This window comes from Dipteris shenzhenensis, chromosome 23, assembly GCF_047967505.1.
Source record: "Dipteris shenzhenensis isolate YYH24624 ecotype China chromosome 23, Dip_SZ_1.0, whole genome shotgun sequence".
Taxonomy (NCBI): domain Eukaryota; kingdom Viridiplantae; phylum Streptophyta; class Polypodiopsida; order Gleicheniales; family Dipteridaceae; genus Dipteris; species Dipteris shenzhenensis.
Genome location: NC_141618.1, coordinates 4,375,274 through 4,401,619, shown reverse-complemented (window position 1 = coordinate 4,401,619; position 26,346 = coordinate 4,375,274). Strand labels below are relative to the sequence as shown.

At 42.9% G+C, this 26,346-nt stretch overlaps 1 protein-coding gene across 2 annotated transcripts; it reads right to left on the bottom strand.

Annotated features, from left to right (window-relative positions):
- Window positions 1-1,995: 1,995 nt before the first annotated feature.
- LOC147886888 (GTP-binding protein At2g22870-like) lies at window positions 1,996-21,595 on the bottom strand. 2 transcript variants are annotated; one of them, XR_015543212.1, is made up of 5 exons: window positions 20,953-21,595; window positions 19,365-19,434; window positions 4,159-4,321; window positions 3,579-4,023; window positions 1,996-2,261 (listed from the first exon to the last, which is right to left on the bottom strand). XR_015543212.1 is itself a non-coding variant. In XM_087394362.1 (4 exons), exons 1-4 carry the CDS (start codon window positions 21,506-21,508, stop codon window positions 3,811-3,813), a joined length of 1,002 nt encoding a protein of 333 aa, XP_087250488.1. In that variant the 5' UTR covers window positions 21,509-21,595; the 3' UTR covers window positions 3,453-3,810. The 2 variants fall into 2 exon arrangements, 1 of the variants encoding a protein (XP_087250488.1); XM_087394362.1 differs by lacking the exon at window positions 1,996-2,261 and having other exon boundaries at window positions 3,453-4,023.
- Between the last annotated feature and the right edge of the window lie 4,751 nt (window positions 21,596-26,346).

Here is a 26,346-nt window from a genome sequence, read left to right as displayed (position 1 = left end):
GTCCGACCACGTGTCAAACTCGTCGTGCAAACTACTCATTGAGCCTCACTTTGACCAGTGACTGGTACATGTGCTCACTGCTAACCTCTAACATGGCGGCCACCCACAACTAACTACAGCTGGTGGGACTAGAGTTGGACTGCAACTGGCGGGAGCAGAGCTGGATGCAGCTGATGACATGGCCAAAATGGCTGTGCAACAAAGGACCAGATGACGTGTCGAAAAGCAAACCTGATGATGTGGTAAAAAATTAAGTGCTGGCACGTGACGTGATACACAGAGAGATTGACCCGCCTGCCACCACATGTCGCACGACTGCTCTGAAACATGCAGTAGATATTGACATGGAGAGTAAATGCGCGCACGCGCACAAACACACGCACACACAGAGAGAGAGAGAGAGGTATAAGAGGTTTAGAGAGAGACTAGAGAGAGATAAGAGAATTTATATGTGCAACATATGCCATGTTTGTTTTAAATGCTTCTTTTTTTAAATTATTTCTCCCTGTCAGATGCAAATTGGAAAGCCGATGTTTTGGTTTGGTATGTGTGGGAAGGAGCAAGAAAGGATGCCAAGAAACATACAAACACTCTGAATGGGAAGCATGAGCGACCATCTAGAAAAAACAAATTGGACCCTTTGTCTCTAGTAGTTTTTAGCTCTCTTTTTTAAAAGCTTCAGTTCCAGCATAGGGTTAGCTCGCAGCAACCCACAACCATCCTTATTTTCCCCCACCCCAGGTTGGGCTTAACCACCAACCCAACTCAAGGGTTAATCTGATGATCATTAATCAAGTAAGTTCTATCAAAGAAGAGATTATTGATGATGCTAGCGACAAAGTAAATAAAGTTGATCTCTATATGGATATAAAAGAGCAAGAAACCAGAATGAACAATAGAATGATATTACGCATTGGAGGGTTTAAATATGGTTGCCTTCATGATGATGAGGAGAAAGAGATAGATGGCATAATCATATGTCTTAAAAAGGAAGTACCAACTAGCATCCATGGCTTTGCATTAGCTGACTAAGTTTTATACCTAGATGAATCCAAGAACATTCCCAAACTCATCCTCTAAAAACACAACATAGTGCAGTTTCAATCTCACGAGAGTCACTCATAAGATTAAAAACCATAAACTCCATCACATAGCAAGGACTAGCTACTATGACATCCCCATTGACGTCATCAGCGCCCAACAGTGGGTGTAGACCATAATATAAAAGTATGCTCTCACACATACAAATCCACACACCCACACATACTTGAGCATCCATTTATACATAGTCTTTGTACCGAGTTTCTGTCGGCACTCCGGAGGTGAAGGGCAAACTCAGCCATGACGAAGGCTAGCACTAAAGGAGAAGGCTAATCAAAAAGTAGTCCAAATCTCTTCATTCAAGCTGACTAAGTTTTAGCTTGACTTACGTTGCAATGTAGATATTACTGGACCTAAGTTTTCATAAGCATCATTGACCCACGAGGCGTTCCCATTGTATGCAATCACTAGCATCCATAGCCCACCATGATAATGCCCTGCCCTATGTGTTTTACCAATACACATAGGACACTGCACATGGAGTGAAGGAACATGCATCAGATGAATCTAGCCATTTAAAACGCATATTAGCATGAAATACTGGCACATATTGGTCCACTTTAATTCAATTTAGTAGCACATACTCTATTTGAGTCTCTCCATTCTTATTTCAACATGTTTAAGCAATATGTAGAGGAAAAACACACATTCTAAATGAAATAGCAAAATCTCACTTCCTTCCCAAAAGGTCCTTTGAGAGACCCATTGCGAGAAGACAAGTCTCCCTCCAATTCATTACAATGATACCCTCTTGTTGAGTCACTACACAAGCACATAGTCACCCAAAACATATATTTGACCTCCAAAAAAATTGATGATTTTGTAGAAGAGGGCAATAGAGTTGCTCTTGTATCAAGGTCGTCTCTAGCGCAGAAAATGATAATAAATGTTAACTTTCAATAATTACATTTGTCATTTTCTCTGCTTCAACATCCATCCTATCACATTCACTTAAGTTTTCCTTTTCTTTGTAGCTATTGGCATGGATTCGGTACCTATACAAGTCTGAACCATAGAGAACCACCCTACATCAGGATGTGAGACACATACTTTTAGCCTTTCCTCTACTCCAACATCTCACTTTCCTTTGTAGCTATTGGCATGGATTTGGTACCATGCACAAGAGGCATGCCTTTACAAGCTTAAAGCATGAGAACCACCTGCATCAAAAGGTGAGAGATTCAAACACAAATGATTTCCCACAAAAGTTTACAAGTCTTGCCAAGTACATAGAAGCCATGCATTGGAGAAAAATAGAAAGCACATGTAAAACTTATTCGCATTATAGTTATTCCACCTACCCATTTACTCTTGTATCCATTGATATAATCTGACGACGTATCGATTTACAAAACCAAAATAAGAAAGAAACTACAATAGACAGTTGATTGACACCAAATCTGCAAAAACACAATAGAAGGTGCTTCATTATAGGACCACCTTCTACTTACAGGGGATGCATTCCCTCCCCAACATTCGGCTCGGGTCGCCTGGCAGTCCTTTGATCATGTGTATGACAAGGGAGTCATGGACAAGGATGCGAAAAAACCTAAACCACTTAAAATTTTTTTAAAGAAAAAAGGCACCATAATCCCATTATGGCATAATATCCAAAGACGGACAGTCACTCTGAAAGGGTGACCGAATGGGACAGGGAGCCTCAAAGCCACTTCCCCAATGGCACTCAGGGTCTTAGGATAAATGGCTTGGACTTCCAGAGTTTTATTACAACAGCAGCAAGCATTTATCTATGTAATAAGCTTGTTTGAGACAAGGGCAAGTCCAGCAAAGGATTTGTTTGAATTCAAATTAATGAGATTCCCTTATTGAAGGTCACAGACATTGTCTAAGCAACGGCAAGTGGAATTTGTATATGTAGAAGACTTATTTTCACTTTGGATCCACATTCATGTAAAACATAGTATCTTACGAAAAATTTGATACTTCAATAGACTCTAATAAGATGGCCCCTAAAGGAAAGGTACTTGTCGACAGCTCCTAACACATATTGAAAAGAAATAGAGACAGAAATAGCCATACCATCAAGCTGCACCTTATCAATCTTAACTTTATGGGGGTACTATGGTAGTGTAAATATGCAAAGATCTGTTTGTATCCACATAGATTTACTAGATCAAAGGCAGAGTGATTTAATTCAATCAATGACGATGACAAAGAGTAACTGGAAGAATAACCTCTTACATACGCACCACATATGCAAGCAAACTTGAAAACTCTGATTTAGATGCATCTCGCCTAATTTAAATCAATAGCAATGTCAAACAACAAAAGACTCACTTTCCACAGACAAGACATGAGTGTGCAGCACTGAACGGCAAACAATTGTCAGCAGCAAAACCACCCTATTATTTCTTTACAATTTTGCAAATCATTACCATTTTCGAAGTAAGAAAGATATGCTGTGAACGTATGCAAAAGAAGGGTTGTCACTCATCAACTGAACTCATCATGCTCACCCGTTTGCCCTTGAAAGGGGTGCAAATGAGGCCCCATGAACTTTGGAACTTCATCTATCATCTAAGGTTCAGTTGCACGGTTGAACGATACCTTTGGCATTCAACCACAACACATAGTCGGCATTGGTGACCCAGTCAATTTGTTAGATGAGGAAATAGAACTGACAGCCAGGCTCAGTTACGTTGTAAAATAGAAAATGCATTATATACATGCCACAGAGGGGCCCATCAATTAGCTGTTCCAATAGTTCCGCAGCAGTGCTATATGCGTAAGCAGCTCATCTTTTCCTTGAGATGTCACCGAACTTGTCATGACCCAGGGTGGCATCTGATCATAAGACTTCTTCACATACCTCAAAAAGCCCCTCACATTGTCTTCCAGTTTCTTTCCCTCACTTTTTTTCTTTGTCCTGTCGCACTTTGTGAAGACTACTGTTAAAGGTATCTGTGAAACGTAAGAAAAGATCAGCCATTACATACAACTAAGAGATCGTTTCCAGAGAAACACAACTAGTATCTAAAGAATCATAGCCGAAGTATAATAATCTCCATTTATGATTTGAAGGTAGTGTAATAATACCTTATTGCGGCCAAGCCAGTCCGCACACTCTAAATCCATCGGTTGAGGTGGGATGCTTGCATCAACTAGAAGCATCACACATACCAGACTTTCTGAGCGAACAAAAAAGTTCTTTGTAAAATTATTCCATCCAGTCCGAACCTCAGTTGGAGCATTGGCATAACTGCACACATTCAAAATTCGAATTGCATGAGACCAAATTAGTGCTCGACTAGATGCTCGACTAGATGGTAGTAACTTCCAACACTCTCTTAATGCCCATTTTAATTTCCGGCAGTGCCAGTATATCCTGCACCATTCAAATTTTTTGCCACCCAGTGGGTTTGTGAAGATATCAGCTACTTGCTGAATTGTGGTGCAAAAATTGAGATCCATCTCCTATGATGCAAGCTTCTCCCAGATGAATTGAAATTTCTACATCAGCTATTTTATCTACTGCTTTTGAATGATTCACAAAAAATCTGTAAAAGCCTTAGTCTCAGGAACCTTTAGGGTTCTTTTCTCAAGGATCTTTCAAAAACCACCCCGCATCACATTTCTAATATTGCAACAAATGCCCCATGGGGACAGTTGCAGAAAGAGGAGAATGAGGGCTTGTCTTTTTTTTTACCCCCAAAAAAACGCCGGTTCTCTCCAGTTGCCATTATCCAACAGTGAAGGTCTTCAGAGAGAGAGTAAACTTTTCTAATAGAAAACTGGATGATTCCAGAAGCATACCCTAGTTTGAAGACAGTTTTGTCCTACAAATAGCTAGAGACAACCAAGGTCGAAAATTTTCATAATCCATGTCAAGGACCAGTCTCCTTAGCTGTCACCTTAAGATAAGGCTTTTTCATTGGCAAGGAAAGAAATATATGATCACATAAAGAAGGCTGCCACTGTCTGCAAAAAACACATAACAATTTCAAAACAGACAATTGTTTGCTCTTTGCATGTCACCTTAAGAATGAGAGTGAAAAATTTCACACTTGCATTTCATACAAAAACGATGTCTGTGTGTGTGTGTGTGTGTGTGTGTGTGTGAGAGAGAGAGAGAGAGAGAGAGAGGCTGTCCACCCTTTGTCACAGCAGTCTCGCTTTGGCATTGATTATGCTTGGGAAACTTTCATTGCTAGAATGCAAGCAGTTATTCGCAACTATGGCAAAAATTACATGAAGACTTTGAGAGAAAATGTTGCTCATGCTAAGCACACCTGTCAATTCTTGACTGAGATGAGTTATATTAGAAATCTTTCTAAGGAAGAAAATCAGATTTTATGCCAGAATAGAAAAATCTCTAAATGGGACACAAGGGCCTTTTTGGATAAAGGATGTTCATCCAAAGCCTTTTTTAAAGGCTTACATTATAAAAGGCACTCTCAAAGTATTTGCAAGGTTCTTCTCTCTGATGGTGTTTGGACTTCTTCTCGAGCACAGCTTGCCACAGCTTGTGTTCAGCATTTTGCAGCTCTTTTTGGTAAAGCAGATCCTCCTTCTCAAGAGAGAAATTCAGCGAGTTAGCAATTGTTACGGCATGTCACTCCCATTGTCTCACCCTCACAAGCCTTGGATTTGGAAGCTCCTTTCACTGAAAGAGAGTTAAGTGATGTTGTTAAATCATGTGGTAGATGTAAATCTCCTAGCTGGGATGGTCTCACAGTTGAATTCTTCTTGGCATCTTCTCAAATCTCCTTTGCTGCAAATGATAAATATTGCTTGGCACAATCAATACATGCCGGATTCTTGGAAGAAAGGGCTTGTAGAACTTATGCCCAAGAAGCCAATCTGTGAATGATTGGCTGATTGGAGGCCTATCACTTTGATGCCTGTTATTAACAAGATCGCCACCAAAATGGTGGTTGATCGTATCAAAGAATACTTGCATTAGGGCTTTCATCCAGCGCAGTATGGTTTTATTCCTCGCAGGCACATAACTGACAATATTGCAAATGCCTATATTGGGATTGAGTATGCCAAATATACTGAACAGGATATTCTCTTGTTGCAAGTAGATATTGCAAAGGCTTTTGACACCATCCAATGGGATTTTATAGCTCAAACCATGCAAGCTCTGGGATTTAGTCAGAAATTACAGCATATCATCTTTTGGCTCTACAGTGACAGCAAAGCTGCATGCATCTTGGTGGGGGATATCTCCGAAAGCTTGGACACTCCGTTGCTCAGTTCACCAGGGCTGTCCTCTTAGTGCTATTCTATATGCTATAGCCACGCATCCTATGCTTCAATGTATTGACCATTTGGTGACGGCTGACATGTTACATGGCTTGCATATTCCTAATAGTCGTCCTTTGGTTGCTCATGCCTATGCAAATGATTCCTTTTTTGTGCCACAAAATACTGAAAGAGACCTTTCTTCCCTTATGCAAGCTCTTTCATTATATGGCCTGGCTGCTGGCCTTCATGTCAATTTTCAGAAATCTCGCTTGTTGCCTTTGCATTCTAAAGATTGGCATAGTCTTGTATGGCCGGGGAAAATTGTCCCGCCCAATTAGTTGGTATGTCATCTTGGTTAGCCTCTGGGTTGGTCAATTACTAGTCGTCAATAGATTGATTGGGTTCAATTGAGGAAAAAGCTGGAATATTGGAAGTTAGTGACTTGGCCTTTGCAACCATTGATCTTTTTTACTAAAGGAGATATTACATCCTTTATGTCCGCCATCATGGAAATTTGTTGGCGTTCGAAGCATGGCATGCGCTTGCTTCAATAACAACAGTTATGTTCGCCAAAATTGCATGGGGGGCTGAATATTCTCAACATTCATGTGCACATTCTGGCTCATAAGGGAAAAATGATGATACAATTTCTACAAGGAGATCATCCTTGGTCTGCTATGATGCGCTATTTACTTCTTCAACTCACTACTTGTAAACTACTTGGTGCTTTCTATCAATTCAGACAACGGATTTTGCAGAGGCGTTTGAATGAAATGATTGCGAGTTGCCAAACACATATACTTGAACTTAAGAGTTTGCAATTAAGCTGGAATTAAGACTTATACACCTTAAACACAAAGTGACATCATTGGAAAATTGCAATATGATTGAGGGGCTAAGACAAGGCCCCCCCCTTATCCAGGCTCACTTTATTCTTGAAAATGGAGAGACAAGACCAAGGTGCAATGCACCTTCCAAACTGATGAACTCAGTGAAAGCCTAGGACCTAGATACAAGACTCAAGAGCATATGTACAAGGTAGACAACAAAAAAAAGAGGACTCTAAGCTCAAGTTTCAACTCTTGGCTTGCCCAATCCACAAGGAAGAAGCCTGCAACAATCACCACTTACATCCAACATTAGAGGCAAGCACTAGTTTCTAGAAAGATAGTAGAAACAACATGAAATAGTGCTATAAATGAGATAAACCTGACAATACATGCTCCCTTCTTGACTTGACCCTTTTGTAGATGAAGTCCTTGATGCCTCTGAAGCTACCTTGGGTGAGGAGAGTGTGGAAATGGGAAGGGAATGAAAACAGCTTAGAAAAAACAGCCTGTAGGCTAGAGAGAGAAAACCTTTATGGAGTGATAGCTGTAGAGAGAGAGTGCCAATGCTGATCCCAAGGGAGGGGATGTAAGAGAGGAGCTGCTGCTGTTCCAGAGGTGCACAGAAAGGCAGATTTCTGCAAGGGGAATGGGCTGGAACAGTAGAGAGAGAAATTTTGCACTAGAGAGAGAAAGACTGCAGCAGGAGAGAGAAAAGGGCTGTGGCTGCTCCAGGCTAGGAGAAGGAGAGAGGATGCTGCTGCTGTTCCAGAAGAGCTGAGAGGGGGCAGATTTCTGGAGAGGAAGGGCTGGAACTGTAGAGAGAGAATGTGCTGTTGTAGAAAGAGAAAGTGCTGCTGAGGTGAGAGAATGGCCTGGGGAGAAGCTGGCTGCACCCAAGGAGCTGGAGAGGTTCTGTTGCATCAACCAAAAGGAGGGAGAAGAAAGGTGACGAATTTTTCATGTGTGGAATGAAGGGGAGAGGCCTTCTTTTATAAGCTCAGCCCCCCCCCCAGGCTTAGAGTGGAAGGTGGACACTTGTCGATTTTTGGTGGGCTGCAGTCCCAAAGAGGACAGCCCACAACCTGCTCCATATACCAGATTTGGGGCCAAACACTTGGCCTGCATGCCCTGCCACTTGCCATGCATACTGCCACATGTGTGGGACAGGTGGACTGACCTGCCAGCTCAGATTCCATGTGGCAGTCTGCCACGTGTCAGCTGCCACGTGTCACTCCCAAAAACCCTAAAATTTCCAAGTTGTCAGAATTCAATTCTGATCGCACCCACAGGTTCCTAACAGCTTGGACTATCTATTGACGTACTCTAAGGTCATAATTGAGCCATACTGAGCTCATTTGTTTGTCATATTATCTTGTATCTCCATTACTCTTAGAATGCTGCCAGGCCCACACCCAAAGCTCAAGGAACATTCTCTTGAATGGTTCCTAGGTCAATATGCAATCTATGCATTTGATTGGTCCCATGTTTGGGTACTCAGGTGGGGTGTGGTTTCCAGATGTCCCTCTCAAAGAGAGGCCATCACTCTTGTGGGTCACTAATGCCCATAACCCCAAGCAAGGGGGTCCACCCTCAAATGCTAGACCTAGTCCCCATTGTCTGTAACTGAACAGTAGGAAAACATTTCATTTCTTAATAAGCATACTATTGAAAAACAAAAAGAAATAGTACCAAGCAAGTGGATACATGTTGAAGCAGGATGACACTACTACTGCATTTGGCTATTGGCAACCCTCTCAGTGGGATTTTCTGTTGGGTAATTTTGGAGACAAGGTCAAAGGTTGCCCTATTGTTACTCAAATGTTTTTGGATTGGAAACATATTCCCTCACATTTGGCTTGGCATGGCCGGGATTCCTTTTAGGGTAATTCTGTGCGAGCGGAGAATATCCACTAGTCCCGAGTTTTTCCTCAGCCGTTGGCTTTACAGGAGCTCAAACGCTCGTACTTTCTTAATTCGAAAGGAATTTCCTCTGTGGTATTCATGATGATGGCAATCTTTAATCTTTCCCTTTGGCTGCTGGAAAATATGGTTTGGGAATGCATTATCATCCTGTATGGCACATCACTACAGGATAAAGCAGTGGTAGGCAGGATCGTAGGCGTCCATTGATTGAGCTTTTGGCATGGTGCTGGAGTCCCCACCGGACACAACAGCATCGGTGGTAGCGGATGACGAGGTCCCCAAACTTCAGCTAGCAGTGGAGTACTCAGAGTCCCTCCCGGAGGAGATCTACCTCGAGTCGTTGAACATGGGGAAGCTGCGCCAGAGGGTAGAGATCTCAAGGCTACCAGGCCAATGCCTTTGACGCCAACTGATGGGGCACGTGGCATGAGATTGCCCCAGATGTCAAAGACAAGCCCCCTCCCCCCCACCCCCGCAAACACACCAAGGACAACAGAGTGTGTAACAGGTAGCGAGACCTCAACAGGCTCATAGCCAACAACATCAGCATCACCAGCACCAGTAGCACCAGTCCCAGACCCCTTGGGTGGAGCCATCCGAAGGGAATTGGACCAAAGCTGGAAAGAAAAAGAAAAAGTGAAGAAAATAATGCGGGCGGAACCGTAGAAGAAAGGCAAAGGCGAAGGAGAAGTTGCCGGCAGAGAGTGGGGCTGCTTCCCAAGGACAAGGTGAGCACAAAGGGAGTGCCCCCTCTGCACATCCACAGATGCCATAGAATGAGATCTTCGACGTTCCGAAGGACCCACAGGGTACTATGGCTCAGGCACACATCCACGAGTGCAACATCAAGATGCGGGACCGTCTGAGCTTCTGGTGGCAGCCGTCCATCCACCAAGTCCTGTCCACCTCCTGAGGTAGAGGCCCCGGTACCACAGCCATTGGTGCAACAAAGGGGCCATGTAGTTGTAGCTGCTTCAGCGTCAACCTCTTCTTCGGCTAGCTGCCCTCCCCCGCCTCCCACCCCTCCCTCGCATTCGTCATCCCCTTGCCTCCGACTCCCATTCCAGCTTCTGCAACCACCCGCCCTTCACTCTTCCCTGTCCCGTCTCCTCCCGCTCCCCCTTCTACCATAGCAGTCTCCTCCCCTGCCTCCTCCACCCCTAACTCCTCAGCCAAGCCGGAGATGGCCCCCAAGCCCACGGGCCGGAGGAAATTAGGGGCCTCTCTTTCCACCCTGCCCCCATAAGCTGAGACTCCCCACTCCCAACAGTACGATCTATTAAGGGGACATCCTCTTCGACCTTGTCCGCAACAAGTGGCCGCTTCTTTTAGCCACCAAGTTGTAGACCGCGCCCTGAACAACCATTGCCCGGGGAGTTCTAGAGATTGAGACCCTAGAACTATTTGGAGGTCCCAGACGAGTATCCTCTATCTTTGGAGATGACTGTGCTGATTTTATAACCCCTCAAAGGGGGCTCTATCGGCATAGTTGGCTGCCATACCCATCCTTGTTTGACTGTATGATGAATGAGCAGATGTATCACACGATGGAGCAGTGGATGGGTCCGTAGGGGATTGACCTGTGGCTCAACCACGGACTCTACCATTAATCAGCTTGGCTCTTTCGCATCACGCTCGGGAGAGGGTTTGGTAATCGCCATGATCCTTTTGCCCACAGAGGCAGAGATCACACATCCATCCTATTGGCTGCTTTAGCAATGTGCTAACGGGTTTGGAAATTGGGGTAGACGTTTGGGGAGATCACACATCCATGCTATTGAATGGGACATGTCTTTAGTGCATAGACGCACAGATACGGACTACTCCCCTTCCAAGCCCCCTCCCCCGGCCCTCGAAGTCACAGAAGCCCGAGATTGTGGTGCAAGATCCCACACATTATGTCCTCCTCCTCATAAGTTGGACCATGGTTAGTTGGAATGTGCACGGTCTCCATGATCGTGCAAGGACCAACCGCAATACTTGCTAATCTGACTGGAGCTACAGAGGGCGGTGGTAGGACGAGCAGTGGATTTCCGTCATTATTTGCTTCTAGGGATGTGGTCTTCCGCAATAGGCCACAATGGAGGTGTTCACATTTCGGCATCCCAGGCAGTAGCTCCTGATGTGTATGGTCAGGGGGAGCTTATCATGGGTCAAGCAGTTTGGATGGGTCTTCGCATGGGGGAGTCTAGGATTGGCATCTTGAGCGTCTATGCACTAGCTCAAGCAGCTCCAAAGGCATGGCTATTTGCTCACTCTCAATGGGACCACCAAAGGGGCATGGTCCCAAACTGCCTCCCTAGATAAGAGGAACAAGGGAGTCTCCACCTTTGACTGAAAAAGCTGTCAATAGAAATCTGTCATCATCTCAAGGATCTCCTGAGGGTCCGAGTGCATCTGACCATGCTCATTCCTTGCTAGGCCCTCCTTCTGGCTGCAGCCAGATCTCTGCAACTGCTTGTTGCACCTCCTCATCCTGCAAAAACTCATCTAGGATGCAAAACCCCCTTTGGGGAGACCTCAATGGGGCTGATCTAAGTGCATCATCACCGGGAGTGGTCCAATAACGTAGTGCCCGCCAAAATCCCTGTAGAGCATGCATCAACCGGTCCCCAGCATACCGGGGAGTGGTCCGATAACGTAGTGCCTGCCAAAATCCCTGTAGAGCATGCATCAACCGGTCCCCAGCATAGAACCGGTCTAGACGCTCCATCAGCCCATTGTATCTCCTCTATCCAAAGGAAAAGAGAAGGCTGCCAGGGATCCTAGTGAACTCCGCCTCCCTCCACGAATCCCTGCCACTAACCGCAAAACTGAATTGCTCCCAAGTGCTCCTCTCTACTACCATCTCTACGTAAGAAGCGCCTCCTTGCTTGTCCTCACCGAACTCCAGATTGTTGAAGTCGCTCCCCATAATCAAGGAGTCTACATCCAGGAGGCAGTCCGTCAGACGTCTCCAAAAGGCCAAGTAGTGCTGTCAGCATACTCAATTTAACTCTCATCTTATCATTCTTATCTTGCATGGCCTAATCTAAGAATGATAACAATTCAATTTTTCGTGAAATGTTACTATTTCACCGTTTTTCTGCAGTAGCCATTTTGCTTTGACTTTCTCTCATCATGAGATCTCAAAGTCAAATCTAGTTTACCAACTTTTTATTTCTACTTTATGTAGAAGCCTCTTAAGGGTTCCATTTTCTTGGATCACAAAATACTAGAACCCATCCTATTGCCTTCATTTTCTATGCTGTAGTCACCACTTGTCCTCAAGGATCTCGATAGTGATTCTTCTACCTACCCTCAAGAGAAATACCCAAAATGCAACACAGCATTCTCATCCAAATCCACACTGATACCTAGGCGAGGGATTTACTAAGTCTCATTATATATCAATATTTTCTTGACTAGCATTGTAGAAATAATTTCCTTTTCCTTTCAGGTCCAGCTATTGAAAAGTCATGACATAGATTGTATAAATCTCTACTAGGTATAATTTCTCTTAGCGGAATTAGCCATGTCTATTTCTTTGTTCAAAATATCAAATTGACATGGTAGCCAGTCTTGTTCTCCTATAAAATTCCCCATGTACTTTGCCATGTACTAGTATTTGCTCATCACAAGAGTCGATTACCATTCATAACTTGCTAAAAGTTATGCTCACCACAATTTCCAATGGTTCCCAAAAAGTCAAATTTACTCAATATCCAATCAAGTAACCTAGTCTACCTAACAAAGGACTATACAAATCAATTCTTAGGATCTTGTATAAGGTTAGATTAATTTCAAGTCAACATGCACATCGAGTCATGATGCTATCTAGGTTGTGGTTGACAAAGACGGCTAGATTTATTCTCTTACAATCAATATTAAGTGCTATAACTTGCTCCGCTCTTTGTTAATCAGCCATTACAAGTTTATGGTTTGCGAGAAGATACTATCACTGATAGAGGTCTGAATTCATACCAACTTCAGCAAGCAATATTCCTTAAGTTGGAACTAAACTAAGTATGTCCTTCCACAAATTGATTTTTCTTATACCATGCATCGGGATCAGGGTTATGCCATTGGAGTTGACGCATCAACATGGGTTGTGGTCGAGGGAAGGGGAGGGAGGGGTGTCGGCCCCAATCAAGGCATTGGGATCACAGTGTCAAGCTTGATCTCTAAATCAAGGCACCCGTTGCCACCAAGGTGATCGGCGTGGCATCAAGGTGTCAGGGGGGCCGAAACAAAGATGTATAGGTTCGAACATCAGAGCAGGATGGTCAAGGCCAGGCATTAGGTGTGTTGGAAAGGTCACCTCCCCATCTGTAAGCCCCAAATGAGGAGAGAATGGGGAGGGAGACCTAGGGCAAGACCTGCCACATGGGCATCTGCCTAGAGAAAAGAGAGAGAGGGGGCTGCCACATGGGCAGCACCTCACAGCAAATATGGCGGGGTTATCCCAAGGCAAAGGCTGCAACATGGACAGGGCTGGAAGGGCTGGCTGGAGCCAGCCAACCAGGCCAGGTTATGGGCAGACCAAGGGGCTGGGGAAGTAAGGGACAGAAAGCCCGGTTTTATGAGCCCCACTGGTTGGTGGGGTCACAGAGAGCAAGTCAGCCAAAGGGGTCAGTACAAACCCCCTCTGGATCAGTTTTTTGGGGGGGCATCTCAGCCCCCCAAGGCCTCATTTTGGTATCCACCAGGGCAGCCTTCAGGGAGCAAGTTTGGAGCAGAGGAGCAGCACAATTGGGGTCTACATCTAGGAGGACCAAGAAGGGCTGTGTACTGCAGAGAAGGGCTGCACACTTAGGCTGACACTCAGGGCAGCAAGGTGCGGAGGATCAGACATGGAGACTAAGGTCTACATATGCTCATCAAGGAGCACGCAGACTCAGGGATCCAGGAGTGTCTCAAGGGTAGTAAGACGGAATCTTTTGGTGAGGACAAAGGACCACGGTTTGGTGGGACTTTGGCCCCCTGTTGTATTGTGTCCACTGGACGGAAATATTTTGTTGGTCCTATATCTCTCTTGAGCATTGTCTATTTGCTGATCTGCACATATATGTGAAGCACATTAAGTAAGGAAGTTTGTGATTCCACCCACACCACCACTGTGTGAGCTCCTGGAATATTCTATGAGTCCTACACTGTGCGTACCCTCTGTTTCGTTGATTTCTAACATGGTATCAAAGCCCAGATAGGAGGCTCACAAGTGTGGGAGCTTGAAGGCAAGGACCTTGCTGAAGGACGATCTTGATTCAAGGCTTTAGGGAATCGACTTCCACAACTGGAGGATTGTGCCCTTGCAAGAAGGAGGGCACTCAGATTCAGTCAGGTGTGTAAATAGTTCTTGTCTACAGACAGTGTAGGTGTTAGTTTTCGGATTTGCTGTGTGGTATAGGAGCAGAGATGTCGATTTCAAAAGCAGAAGCCTCTTCAGCCACTACTCTTCCTTCCTCCTCCTCCAGCTGAGTTCCTTCTTTCACTATCCCTAACTTGGCGAGTCGAGGAAACTGGATGGGACCAATTATCCTATCTGAAAGGTGAAGATCCAGAGTCATTTAGTCGCTTGAAATTTGTGGAAGCTGACAATGGGAAAGGAGCCAAAGCCGAAGGATGTGCTTGACAACAAGGGGAGGATACTTGCACCGCTAGATGCAGATGAACTCAAAGCATGGGAGAATAGAGATGCCCAATCCCTGGCCTTGATCAAATCCCTGCCCAATCCATGGTATGTGCGTCCATGAGGTGCATGGTTTGCTTTGAGAGCAAGCACACAAACAAGACAACAGTCTGGTATGTACTTTGTAACATTAGTTTGAGCCTTAATACTTTCTGTGGGGAGAATCTGCTCTTCATGTGTCTCAAGAAATGCGAGATTGGAAGACATGTGCCTTCCTGGAAGGCAGAAGGGGAAGTGTGGGTGCTTCTTAAAATCTTGGAAGCAAACTGTTTAAAGGTGATTATGGACAGGGTGTACTGAAGCCAGAAGATTACTTGCTTGAGAACTCAGTGATAGTTCATGGTCTAGGTATCTGGAGATATTCATGGGATTTCAGTTCTTGAGATGGATTGTTTGTTGCGAAGCTTGCCAGAGGGCGGATGGGTTGAAACAAACCTTGAGACCATGGTGTTGTTCACTCATATTGAGGGGGCATCTAGATTGTTCGAGCTTGAATGCAGGAACAAGACTCAAGGTGGTGGTGCTACCTCGGATGGACCAGTGTACCATGATGGTTTGCTTGTGCAGGACCGGACCTAAAGGAGCAAGAGCCATTGGTTGAAAAGCCAGGAATCAGAATCGACACCGGATTGTTCCAAAGCATTTCATTATGGGAGCTGCTGGAGCATCTTCATCGACGAATAGGCATTGGGCTGAGATGTGTCGGTGAGAGGGGGTGTTGGAAAGGTCACCTCCCCCTCTGTAAGCCCCCAAATGAGTAGAGCATGGGGAAGGGAGACCTATGGCAAGACCTGCCACATGGGCATCTGCCCAGAGAAAAGAGAGAGAGGGGGCTGCCACATGGGCAGCACCTCACAGCACATATGGCGGGGTTATCCCAAGGCAAAGGCTGCAACAGATGGTGCAACTTTACGGAACAGATGGCCTTGTCTTCAGGGCCTGGATCTGGCCTAGCAGGAGGCCGATCTGGAGCAGCAAGCAAACAGGGTAATCCCGGGTCAAAGGTGCCTTGGTTGGACAGGTTTGTAGGCAGGTTCATGCCACATGGCCTGCAACAAGCCTGGAAACAGGTGCGAGATCATGGCAGGGCAGCCAGGAGTTGGGTCGGCCATGGACAGGGCTCAAAGGGCTAATTGGAGCCAGCCAACCAGGCCAGGTTATGGTCAGACCAAGGGGCTGGGCCCCTGCATGGAAGTAAGGGCCAGAAGGCCTGGCTTTATGAGCCCCACAGGTTGGTTGGGGGCAGAGGACAAGTCGGCCAGAGGGGTCGGTACAAACCCCTCTGGGTCGGTTTTTCTTGGGGGGCATCTCAGCCCTAGAAAAGGGAGGCCTCATTTTGGTATCCACCAGGGCAGCCTTCAGGGAACAAGGTTGGAGCAGAGGAACAGCACACTTGGGCCTTCATCCAGGGGACCAAGAAGGGCTGTCTACTGCAGACAGAGCTTGAAGAAGGGCTGCACACCTAGGCTGACACTCAGGGCAGCAAGGTGCGGGGGATCAGACACGGAGACTAAGGGGGATCTATGAGTGTCTCGGAGGAAGTAAGACAGCATCTTTTGGTGAGGACAAAGGACCACGGTTTGGTAGTACTTTGGCCCTCTGTTGTATTGTGTCCATTAAGTTTGTGATTCCACCCACACCACCACTGTGTGAGCTCCTGGGCTATTCCATCATTCTTCCACTTGCATACCCTCTGTTTGGTTGATTTCTAACAAGGTGTGGCGTCAGGCAACCCTCGCTTGCCTCACTCGTATCACAAACCACAGCAGACCATTGCCTTGAGCGCTTTACTTCACAGTAGTGCTACAAGAATAGGACCAGCTATCAGCTATACTGAGTCTAGGATGTTTAGTTTCTTTCCTTTCCATTTTTATTTTTTGACAATATGCACACTTGTTGCAGTCTCAAGGACCATATTTGGTCTCAGAAGTGATATACTCTCTCTCTCTCTCTCTCTCTCTACACTTTTTGGTGAAATCCATGTATTTTTATATTACAAGAGGCGGTCGCCAAAGTGGAGACCAGCAAATACAAGATCAGAAAATTTAAGTACAGTGTAATCTATCTGACCATATTCGGTCTCAGAAATGATTCTCTCTCTCTCTCTCTCTCTCTCTCTCTCTCTCTCTCGCACACACACACACACACAAGCCGACACACACACATGAAGGTCGTTTCTCATGAGAGATTCCTCTCTTGAGAAGCCCATTTTTGACACAAGATCTATTTCATTACCCTTAAATGTCTACTAACAGTTTTAAAATATAATTGACTACTTGTACTCAGTCATAGTAGTTACGATCTGTAACATCGTAATTGGCCAAAAAAGCTAGCAAGAAAAACTTGTCTACAAAGTACAAATAAGTGGAACTAAAGGTTACTCTACCTTTTGAGTTAAGCAATTTAGAGAAAGAAAGGAAAACAGGATTTCTGTTAACAAAAGGGCCATTTGGTAAGAATCCGTGTTCCATTTCACCCACAAAGAAGACAAGACTAACAAACTGAGCATCACACTAAGTTACAATGCCAAGCCTCCACCACAGTATCTACCAACTGGATATTTGGTATGACTGACTCCAGAGTCATCCCAGTTATTATAGACAACGCTTCTCAATGGCTTTGTACCCAATCTCCAACTGCTGCTGGATTTGCAGGTATTAGACCCTTGCCGAATTTACCACATCCTGAGGCTTCTTCTCGAATCCATCCGTCACCTCCCAGATCAAACGGGCCACGCTGTGGCTCGGATCTTGATCTTCCATGTGCAATAGTTAGTCCCATCTAGCTTCCCCGTCTCATTGAAGTTGGGGATAGGTATGCGAGAGGCCATTGTTAAAGATAACTGAGGTAGAAAGAGAAACCACTGCAAGAATCAACGAAAACTCTCATCATTTTGCAGGAACAGAGTCACCTCATGATGAAGGGTCACCTTCTTTAGATTGTTGAGAGGATCAAGAGAGTACCACCAAGATACCATGTTAGAAAAGGTCTGCTTGTTGTAGCTACCTCACACAGCGGAAGGATAACAGGTCAGGCCTATAAATGGACTTGGCCAGCCCTCTTCTATTCCCCTCTGCTCGGCATTTCCTGCCCCAGCCATGGGCCCTTCATTGTCCTTAGTGCTGGCCTTTATTCCTCTGCCTACATGGCCTTGTACCTCTCCATACATCAGCCAATCCTGCAGTTCTTCCAGCCACACATGATGCATACTTTGCTGGCAGTCTATTTACTGCCTGTTTGGCAGCCCTATATGTTGCTATATCTTGCACTACATGCTGCCCATATGGCAGCCTATCTGCTGTCCACATGGCATCCCTGATGTTGGGCTATATCCATGTTGATCTGCCCATCTGGCACAAAAACAGTGTCCACATGGCAGCCTCTTACTGTCCCCCTTCCTATATAGATGTCCTGTCCCTTTATTCTTCTCATATGGGGCTCACATGTGGAGCAGTGACACTACTATTCCAACATGACAGTGCAACCGATATATGAAACTATCACAATATCAGCAGGCTGCAAACTGCACTTAAGCTTCACAAAGTGAAATTTGCATGTCAGCAGAAACATATATCTAAATGAATCCAATAACACGCCCAAATCAACCTCTAAAAGCCAAAACAAATAATGCAGTTTAAATCTCACAATAGTTGTCCACAAGCTTGAAAACCATAAACTCCATTATGCATGGCATCCCCATCGACATCATCAGTGGGTGTAGACCATACCATATACATAGTATAAGCATATGCTCTTGCACACACCACGTAGACATGAGCATCTATTTATACAAGCCTCTTGGTATTGACTTTCTGTCAATAGAGATGAAGCAGACTGGACCCTGACAAAGGCTATACATAAGGAGAAGGCTAATCAGAGAATAATCCACCTCTTCATCCAAGCTAAAAATGACCTGTGAACCTGAGAGTCAATTCTTCTAGTATTTCCCAAACAAGCGTTTCTAGGAAAAAGAGCTTTGAAAAGATAGCTGACAGGGAAATGCGACCAATTTTGCACACCCCCCCTACCTTTGTAAGACTAGAATATATCCAATCGTACAAATTCAAATTTTTGTTGTTCTAACATCCTCGATTCTAAAAAGAATTTTTAGCTGTCGGGGCTTCTGCACTCGCATAAGATATTTTGATATAGTTGAACAGCTGCCACTTGGACAAAAATTCAAAGAATTTGCATGTCCAGTGAGGTGATAGAAAAATATACCTTTGTAAGACTCGAATATATAAAATCGTACAAATTCAGATTTTTGTTGTTCTAAAGCCCTAAATTCTACAAAGAATTTTTAGCTGCTGGGGCTTTTGCACCCGCATAGATATTTCAATATAGTTGAACAGCTGATCACTAGGACAAAAATTCAAAGAATTTGCATGTCCGGTAAGGTGATAGTAAGCCTTCCTTTCTTATTCTTTCATTGAAATAGTAAGCCCAGCTCAGAAGTACAAGGGCACACATTAGAAATCAAGGACTTTATGAACATAATACTCAATTTTTAAAAAGCCTTGAATTGTAACACCATATTCGTCATAAACTGAAATTTATGACGATGTACAGTGACATTCGAGAATCAGAAAAGACCAAAGGAAAACTCCTTTGTCAAGGCAAACCACACTTACCCATAGCCCGGTAGGTCAACAAAGTACCAGCTCTTATTGATAAGATAATGATTGATAACTTGTGTCTTCCCTGCAAGAGGTGCAATAATTACGAAAATATAAATACATCAATACACAATATCAAGAAATAAGTAGCAAGACACTTCATGTCCATAACTCAGAATTCTGACCAGGGCAAATATTATCTGAGTAGAATCCCAGTCATGTACAAGAATGGTTTATTTAACTTAAAAATACACCACAAATTTTCTTCTGGAGTCCTTAAGGGTACTTTTAAAACAACTGATCCTCTATCTGATATTACAATGTGCATTTGCTAGCTGTATATGCTCACTATCCCAAATAACAATTGTTCCTATCTTTTAGTACTCCAAAATGAAACTGTCAATAGACGAATATAACCCACCCTACCAATTCTAGCAGTATGTAGTGTCTACATTGAAAGCGATAATCTTTCACTTTCTCAAAACAAGAAGCTTTCACGTTCTCAAAAAAATTGGTCCACTCCGAACGACGTCTCCCCTTGAGTTGGTGGACTCCAACAATTGCTTTTCAAAATGTGATCAAAGGTGACTTGCGGTGAAAGGGTTGCATATTAGGCAAAACATTGTTTTAGCATGGTATTTGAGCTTGGTTTGTGAGCTAGAGCTACATGACTATGTTTTTCAACATAGAAACATAGCCACTAATCATTAGTCTGGTTGAAGATGAGGATAAGGCAGATCAATGGAGGTTGTGGCCTTGTAGACATCGACTGCAGCAATGGTTTAGAGTTACAAGAGCGCGATGAACTTCCACCAATAGTGGGCAATTTGAATGCTTCGCTTTGCTTTGATGGCAGGCAACAACGAGGTCTATTCCCAATAACATCTTCTCTTGAGTTGCTGGAGTCCACACCAAAGTCACTATTATCATGGAGGGTGACGATCCTAGTCTCTCTCTCTCTCTCTCTCTCTCTCTCCCTCCCTCATCTAATAGCATGCCCAAAATCATGCTCTTAGATCTATAACATCAAACATCAAAACACACACTGCTATAGTTGACCTCTTGACAAGGTTGAGAACCATTAACTCCATCTTGCATAGGAAGGACTCCCTGCTATGATCCGTCATCAAAGCCAAATAAAGTCTCCTCACAAATCCACAATGCCATACGTTTGGTAATCCTAACATCTAGAATCTAAAAACCGTTTGATTTACATACTTCTAACCCAAATTGTTTGGGCACTCAAAATCTAAAACGCGTTTGAATTTCCCATACCTCTACTTCAGACTGCCTTTATCGTTAAAAGCATTTTGCAAGGTCAACAGCATTCTTAATTTAGCATTTCTCCACGTTACGTTTCCAAATTGCAGCAGCATGTAGAGCTCAGCTATTTTACAAATTTTGACTACTAACGCTTCTTACTTCTTTATATTGAGCACGCTATAAACTGCAATGCTCTATGTTGAAACGGTTTGAGACGCTCTACACTCCCTGTTGCTCAATGCAGAGACCAATGAAATAATCAAAACCTTGATCACGCATAAGCGTGGACTGACTGTGGGCTATGTATTGTAAGCCATTCAGAGAAAGTAAATGGCATTACCTGGTTTCTTGGAAGTCTCAGCAAATTCTTTTTTTTGAACTAAAGCGTTGATTAGAGAAGATTTTCCAACATTCGAACGGCCAACCAGTGCGAATACTGGAAGACCGTCATTCGGGCAATCTGCCACCTTTACGCTGCCCTTGACGAATTCTGCCTGCTTAACTCGAAAATCGATCGCAGCAGGCCCAATACAAATGTTGGTTCCAGGAAGTCTTTTGAGTGATTTCACGTCTGCAAGAACGGCGTTAGGAGGAATGAACATATCTTTGAGCGCATCCCGCTCCGCTTTATTAGCCGTGGATTTTTGCAAGTCCGATGCAAGCTCTTCTGTGACGACGTCTGGTTTTTCTAGAGGCCTGAGTTGCGCTTTATGGGCAATCTTGGCGGTGCTGCTGTAGGCAACGGAGGGCCAGACGCTGTAGCTGTGGGAAACTAAAGGTCGCTTGCGAAGGATGGGCAAAAAGGGTGGTGCAAAACCAAGGCGCACAAAAAGCCGGCTCATTGTGTGAAGATACGTTCCAAAGCATAGTGGTGAGGCTGCAAGACTGTCTATCATGGCAAGGCACAAGTGATCTCTTCAAGCTCTCGAGCTCCCTTCTATGAACCTCCAATGGAGAAAATGATGGAACATACAGGGTTTGGAAATTTTATCTTTTAGTACCTTGAAAATTATACCCACAATGAGGTTTATTCCTACATTAATATTAGTCTGGGCCAAGGAAGGAAAAATTAAGCTAAGCATATATGGGCAGTACCCGTCCGGGGAGGATATTAAGCTAAGACAGGCGAGTCGGTTGGCGAACTTTCGAGAGAGGTCCGGGGGGGATATTAAGCTAAGACAGGTGAGTTGGTTGGCGAACTTTCGAGAGAGTGCTTACTTGGGACCCTTCCACAGACCGCCCATGTGCGGCTATAAAGAGAGGGATGCGTAGAGGAGGGTGAATCGGAGGGAGAGAGGGAAGGGGAGGCAGCGAGGGGATGCAAAGGGGAGAAGCCGAGCGAGGGAGGAGGAGAGGGCGGGCAACAAGGGCATAGCGGGCAAGGTAGCTACAGTAGAAAGCGAGTTAATTAAATGAGCAATGAGCTTAGGTTAATTGAGTGTGAGTTAAGGGCGAGGGACTAATTAATAGAATTTAATTAAGGAGAGCGAGTAGGAGAGCATAGAGTGAGTAGGAGAGTAGCCAATTGCTCATCCAATTGCAATTTAATCAAAATAGTGGATTGCTCATCATCACCTTAACAATTTCACATGAAATGTGGTAATTTTACATCAATTATGACTTTGTTTGGTTTTGAAATCTTTGATAAGTGTCCATCCTTCCCTAGATGTACTACCCATTTTGCTTTGTTGTTGGCTTCTCACATCTTTTTGACTTTGCTCGACTTGATCTCATGTCAAGTCATTAGAGATCCATATCTTGGTAGCTTTTAGTTTGTAGGCTTAATGATGCAAGAATTTGGGTTTTGACATTTTGCAAGTAAATTTTTTTGTGAGTTTGTGAGTTTTTCAAGTATTTTCATGTGTGAATTTTAAAGCTAGTGGCTAGTTATAATTCTAGCATAGCACCATGCAAGTATAAATAATAATAAATCCAGACAATATATTTCTTGAACATAGGAAACACTCAATGGAAACCATGGAGCTAGTTTTATTAGAGGACAAGATCTCATCATAAATACCTTGAATCAATAGCTCACCCGTTAAGCTACAAAGGCAAGCAAGCATTCGATGCATTCGTGTAATCTTACATTTAAAAACTCAATTTGCCATTACAGAGCATGCATTTTTTAGCTTGTGAAATTATTTACCCATTATTGTTTCTTTTTCTTGTACATTATCTTAGACAACATGATATAATTGAGACTATAATTTGAATACCAATTCAACATTGGGCATTGTGCTTTAATTAACATTTTCATTTGAAAAGAAATTAGACATTGCATGTTGTATTTTTATTCATCACACATTTGGCGATATGAGTATCATCCTTAAAACTGGATCAATTTTCATTTAAACCTATTTTAGCATTTCTTGGATTTATAGAATAATAAAATAGCATTTTATAGATGGATTTAAAATAATTATCCTATGATATAAAATATATAAGCTTGTTATGCATATTAAATATATTGGTTTAATTTCTTTTATTGCTCATTTTATTTAAATTCAAAGAGCTTTTCTACATGGAGAATAAAATGTTCTTCCTTATTTCCTAGATAAACAACTCATTTCCTTTGTAGACAATCATCTAACTACATAGGAAAAGATACATTCTTGCTAATTTCCTAGATAAAGACCTCATTTCCTATATAGGAAACATAGAATGTAACTCACATTTGCTAGGTAGCACTATGATGGGCTATATAGGAAATAAAATTCCCTATATAGGAAACACAAAATCTAGTTCATTTTCATTTAAAATCTCTCATTTTCTAGATAGCACTATGTGAGCTATATAGGAAATAAAATCCCTTAGATAAGACAAGAAATTCCTCGCTTCTATCTAGGAAATATGCTTGAATTTCCTATTTCTCTACCAATTCACTACCTAGAGAGTGGTCAAAAGTTCCTTGTGTATATACAAAAGCATGCACAATGGAAACTCAACTACAACACTAGACTTAAGATGAGACAATGACCAGACTTCAAACACAAATACAATGCATAGAAAGAAAGCTTTGACAACCTCAACAACCAGGCAACACAAATAGCAAGCAATGACTAAGTGATACCACATAGTCACCAAGAAAGACATGTCAACAAAAGGCAATAATGACAACAAGTGACACAATGCATTCAATGCTATAATAAACACACTAGACATACCTAGATTGAAAAAATGACTTGTAACACCAACAACTCATTGCAATTGATGAACCACACAAGTAAGAAGCAATAACAACTTCTATGATGTGAGCAACCACTACAAGCTACAAACAAAAACTCCAACAACCCTGCAACTCTAAGTAGTGCCAACACAACACAATAGGTAGAGCTCACCTCCAAAAGAACCACCTCTTGATCCATTGTAGGTGCCCATCACATAAAATGAACAAAGACAAAAATCTTTTGCTACATTTTACGATCGATGTGTAGTCTAGCTATAGACTTGGAGGAGATTGAACTCCACCAATCCAATTGAGCCATTGCCTAAAATCACCTGATTAGTTCCCACCAATGTCAAACCATTCCATTTTATCATTGGTATATAAGCAATGTAAAATCACCCCTCATCACATCAAAAACTTGTGACACCTGGCAGACTGATCTTCCCTAGATTCTAGATGGTTTCATATTTTCACGCACATGCCACCCATCTAGGTCACATTTGTTGACTATTTTTAGCATTGTTTCCCACACACATGCATCATCATTGTATAGACTCTTGGCTATACTCAATACATTGGTGACATGATTTTACCATAGGCTTGATCTTTGGCACATATATCTTCCACCATGACTTGGTTTACATAGTCCTTGAGTGCTACTCTCATACCCACATGGTTGGATCATGCTTACAAAACACTTTGTTTTGAGAGGACTCATATCAGAGTATTACCAATTGGCAAATTTAGCTTAAGCTTCACAATGATAGCACAAGCATAAGCCCCAAGGGACACCTTTCATAGGGTAGACACTCTCGATGATACACGGTTAAGACTCTAGCACAGAGCACCAAATAACCTCCAACATCGAGCTAGTCACATCACATGATTGTTGATATACTAGTCATCTCCCACAAAACTAGAAATTACTAATGTTCAAATATTTGACCTATGGATGACCATCGTTACCCTGCTCCATTGGCACAAATTCCTTGGAGCAAAACAAAACTTGAATTATGTCGCCAGAGGAGTATAAATTCCTTTGAACAAAACAAAACTTTTGGTACATGCACAATTTGACCTTTTTGACACTAGAAATTCTATCCTAATATTTTGTTCACTCTCTTGTAGGAAATGGGACATATGATGTAGTTGGATGGCCACGAAGGTTTGTAAGGATGTATAGGTAATTGGGTATATACACCCTTGCAAAGTTTAATGTCCATTGGCAACATCTCATTGCCTAATTGGGACCAAGCACCCCATTCTAGGACTTAGAGGGTCCTATGGCATATGCATGAAAAATTGGGCTTCTATGCTTAATATAAGAATCACTTTACATTCAATAGCCACCATGAGCATCTACAACGTGTTTATATAAATCCCTTATACAAAAACATGTAAAGTTTCATAGTCATCAAATCTACATACACTCTCATTCTAGGCATGATGACCAAAATTTTCATGCAGGTGGCCACACTAACTCTTTGGTCCTGAGATCGAATGGTTGGATGCAAATCACCCATGTAATTTCTTTAGATGTCCATAGTTCTTTATAAGCACGTGTGTAAGTAATTGGAACAGACAACCTTGCAAAGTTTCATGGACATTGGACAACATTGCATGGGCAAATGAGAGGTTTTGAGGCCTAATCATGCATATCTTCTCTTTGGTCCATAAATGGAGCATTTGGACCCCAACCACCCATGCAATGTTGTTGGATGGCCATGAAAGTTTGTAAGGGTGTCTAAATAATTGAGATACACATGCTTGCAAAGTTTCATGACCATTGCACAACATCGCATTGGCACTATCACTTGAATGTGCCAACAAAGTTTCATGTGCATTGGACATCGAGTGTGTAGTTGAGAAGGTCAAATGACTCAATCTTGCATGTGAGGGCCCATACGTGTAGGAAAAGTATGCATTGGTCAACCACTGTCGTACTAAAAAGTATCAAAATGATGCCAAAATTAGCAATGTAAGGGTTAAAAATCAACTTGAAATTGTTATTTTTTATGAATCGCAAAGTATTCAAGCTAAGACAAGAATTCTTATGGGTGTTAACAATCACTTATTAACTTTTATTTTCTTTATTATGAATGGATGAAAGGATTTTGAAATCATAAAAACTGGATTCTTCTAATAACCATAATTAGTTGTTTGCTCTTTTTGAGAACATGATTCAAAGAAACTTTATTTACTCTGAATCGTGAGAACATAACCAGTTGCTTCCACTTTTTGAGAACGTGATTCTAGAAAAGTTTTCTTAAAATGATGCAAGCTTGTAGTGAAAATGATAATGCAAAAACTGTGTTGGAGGAGTTGCTTCATTAGGATTTACATTAGAGACTCCAACAAGAGATAGGAGTTATTTGGAAGATGCACCATGACATCATCAAATTTCTAGAGTGACTATTTTAGAAATACCGTGACTAAAGCAAGTTATATAGTAAGGTATTTTTTAGTACTTACTTTATTCATCAACAATAAGTGATGGATATCAACTATCATACTGTACAAAATTCATTCAAGGATTCACCTATTGTAGACTTGAGTGACAACAAG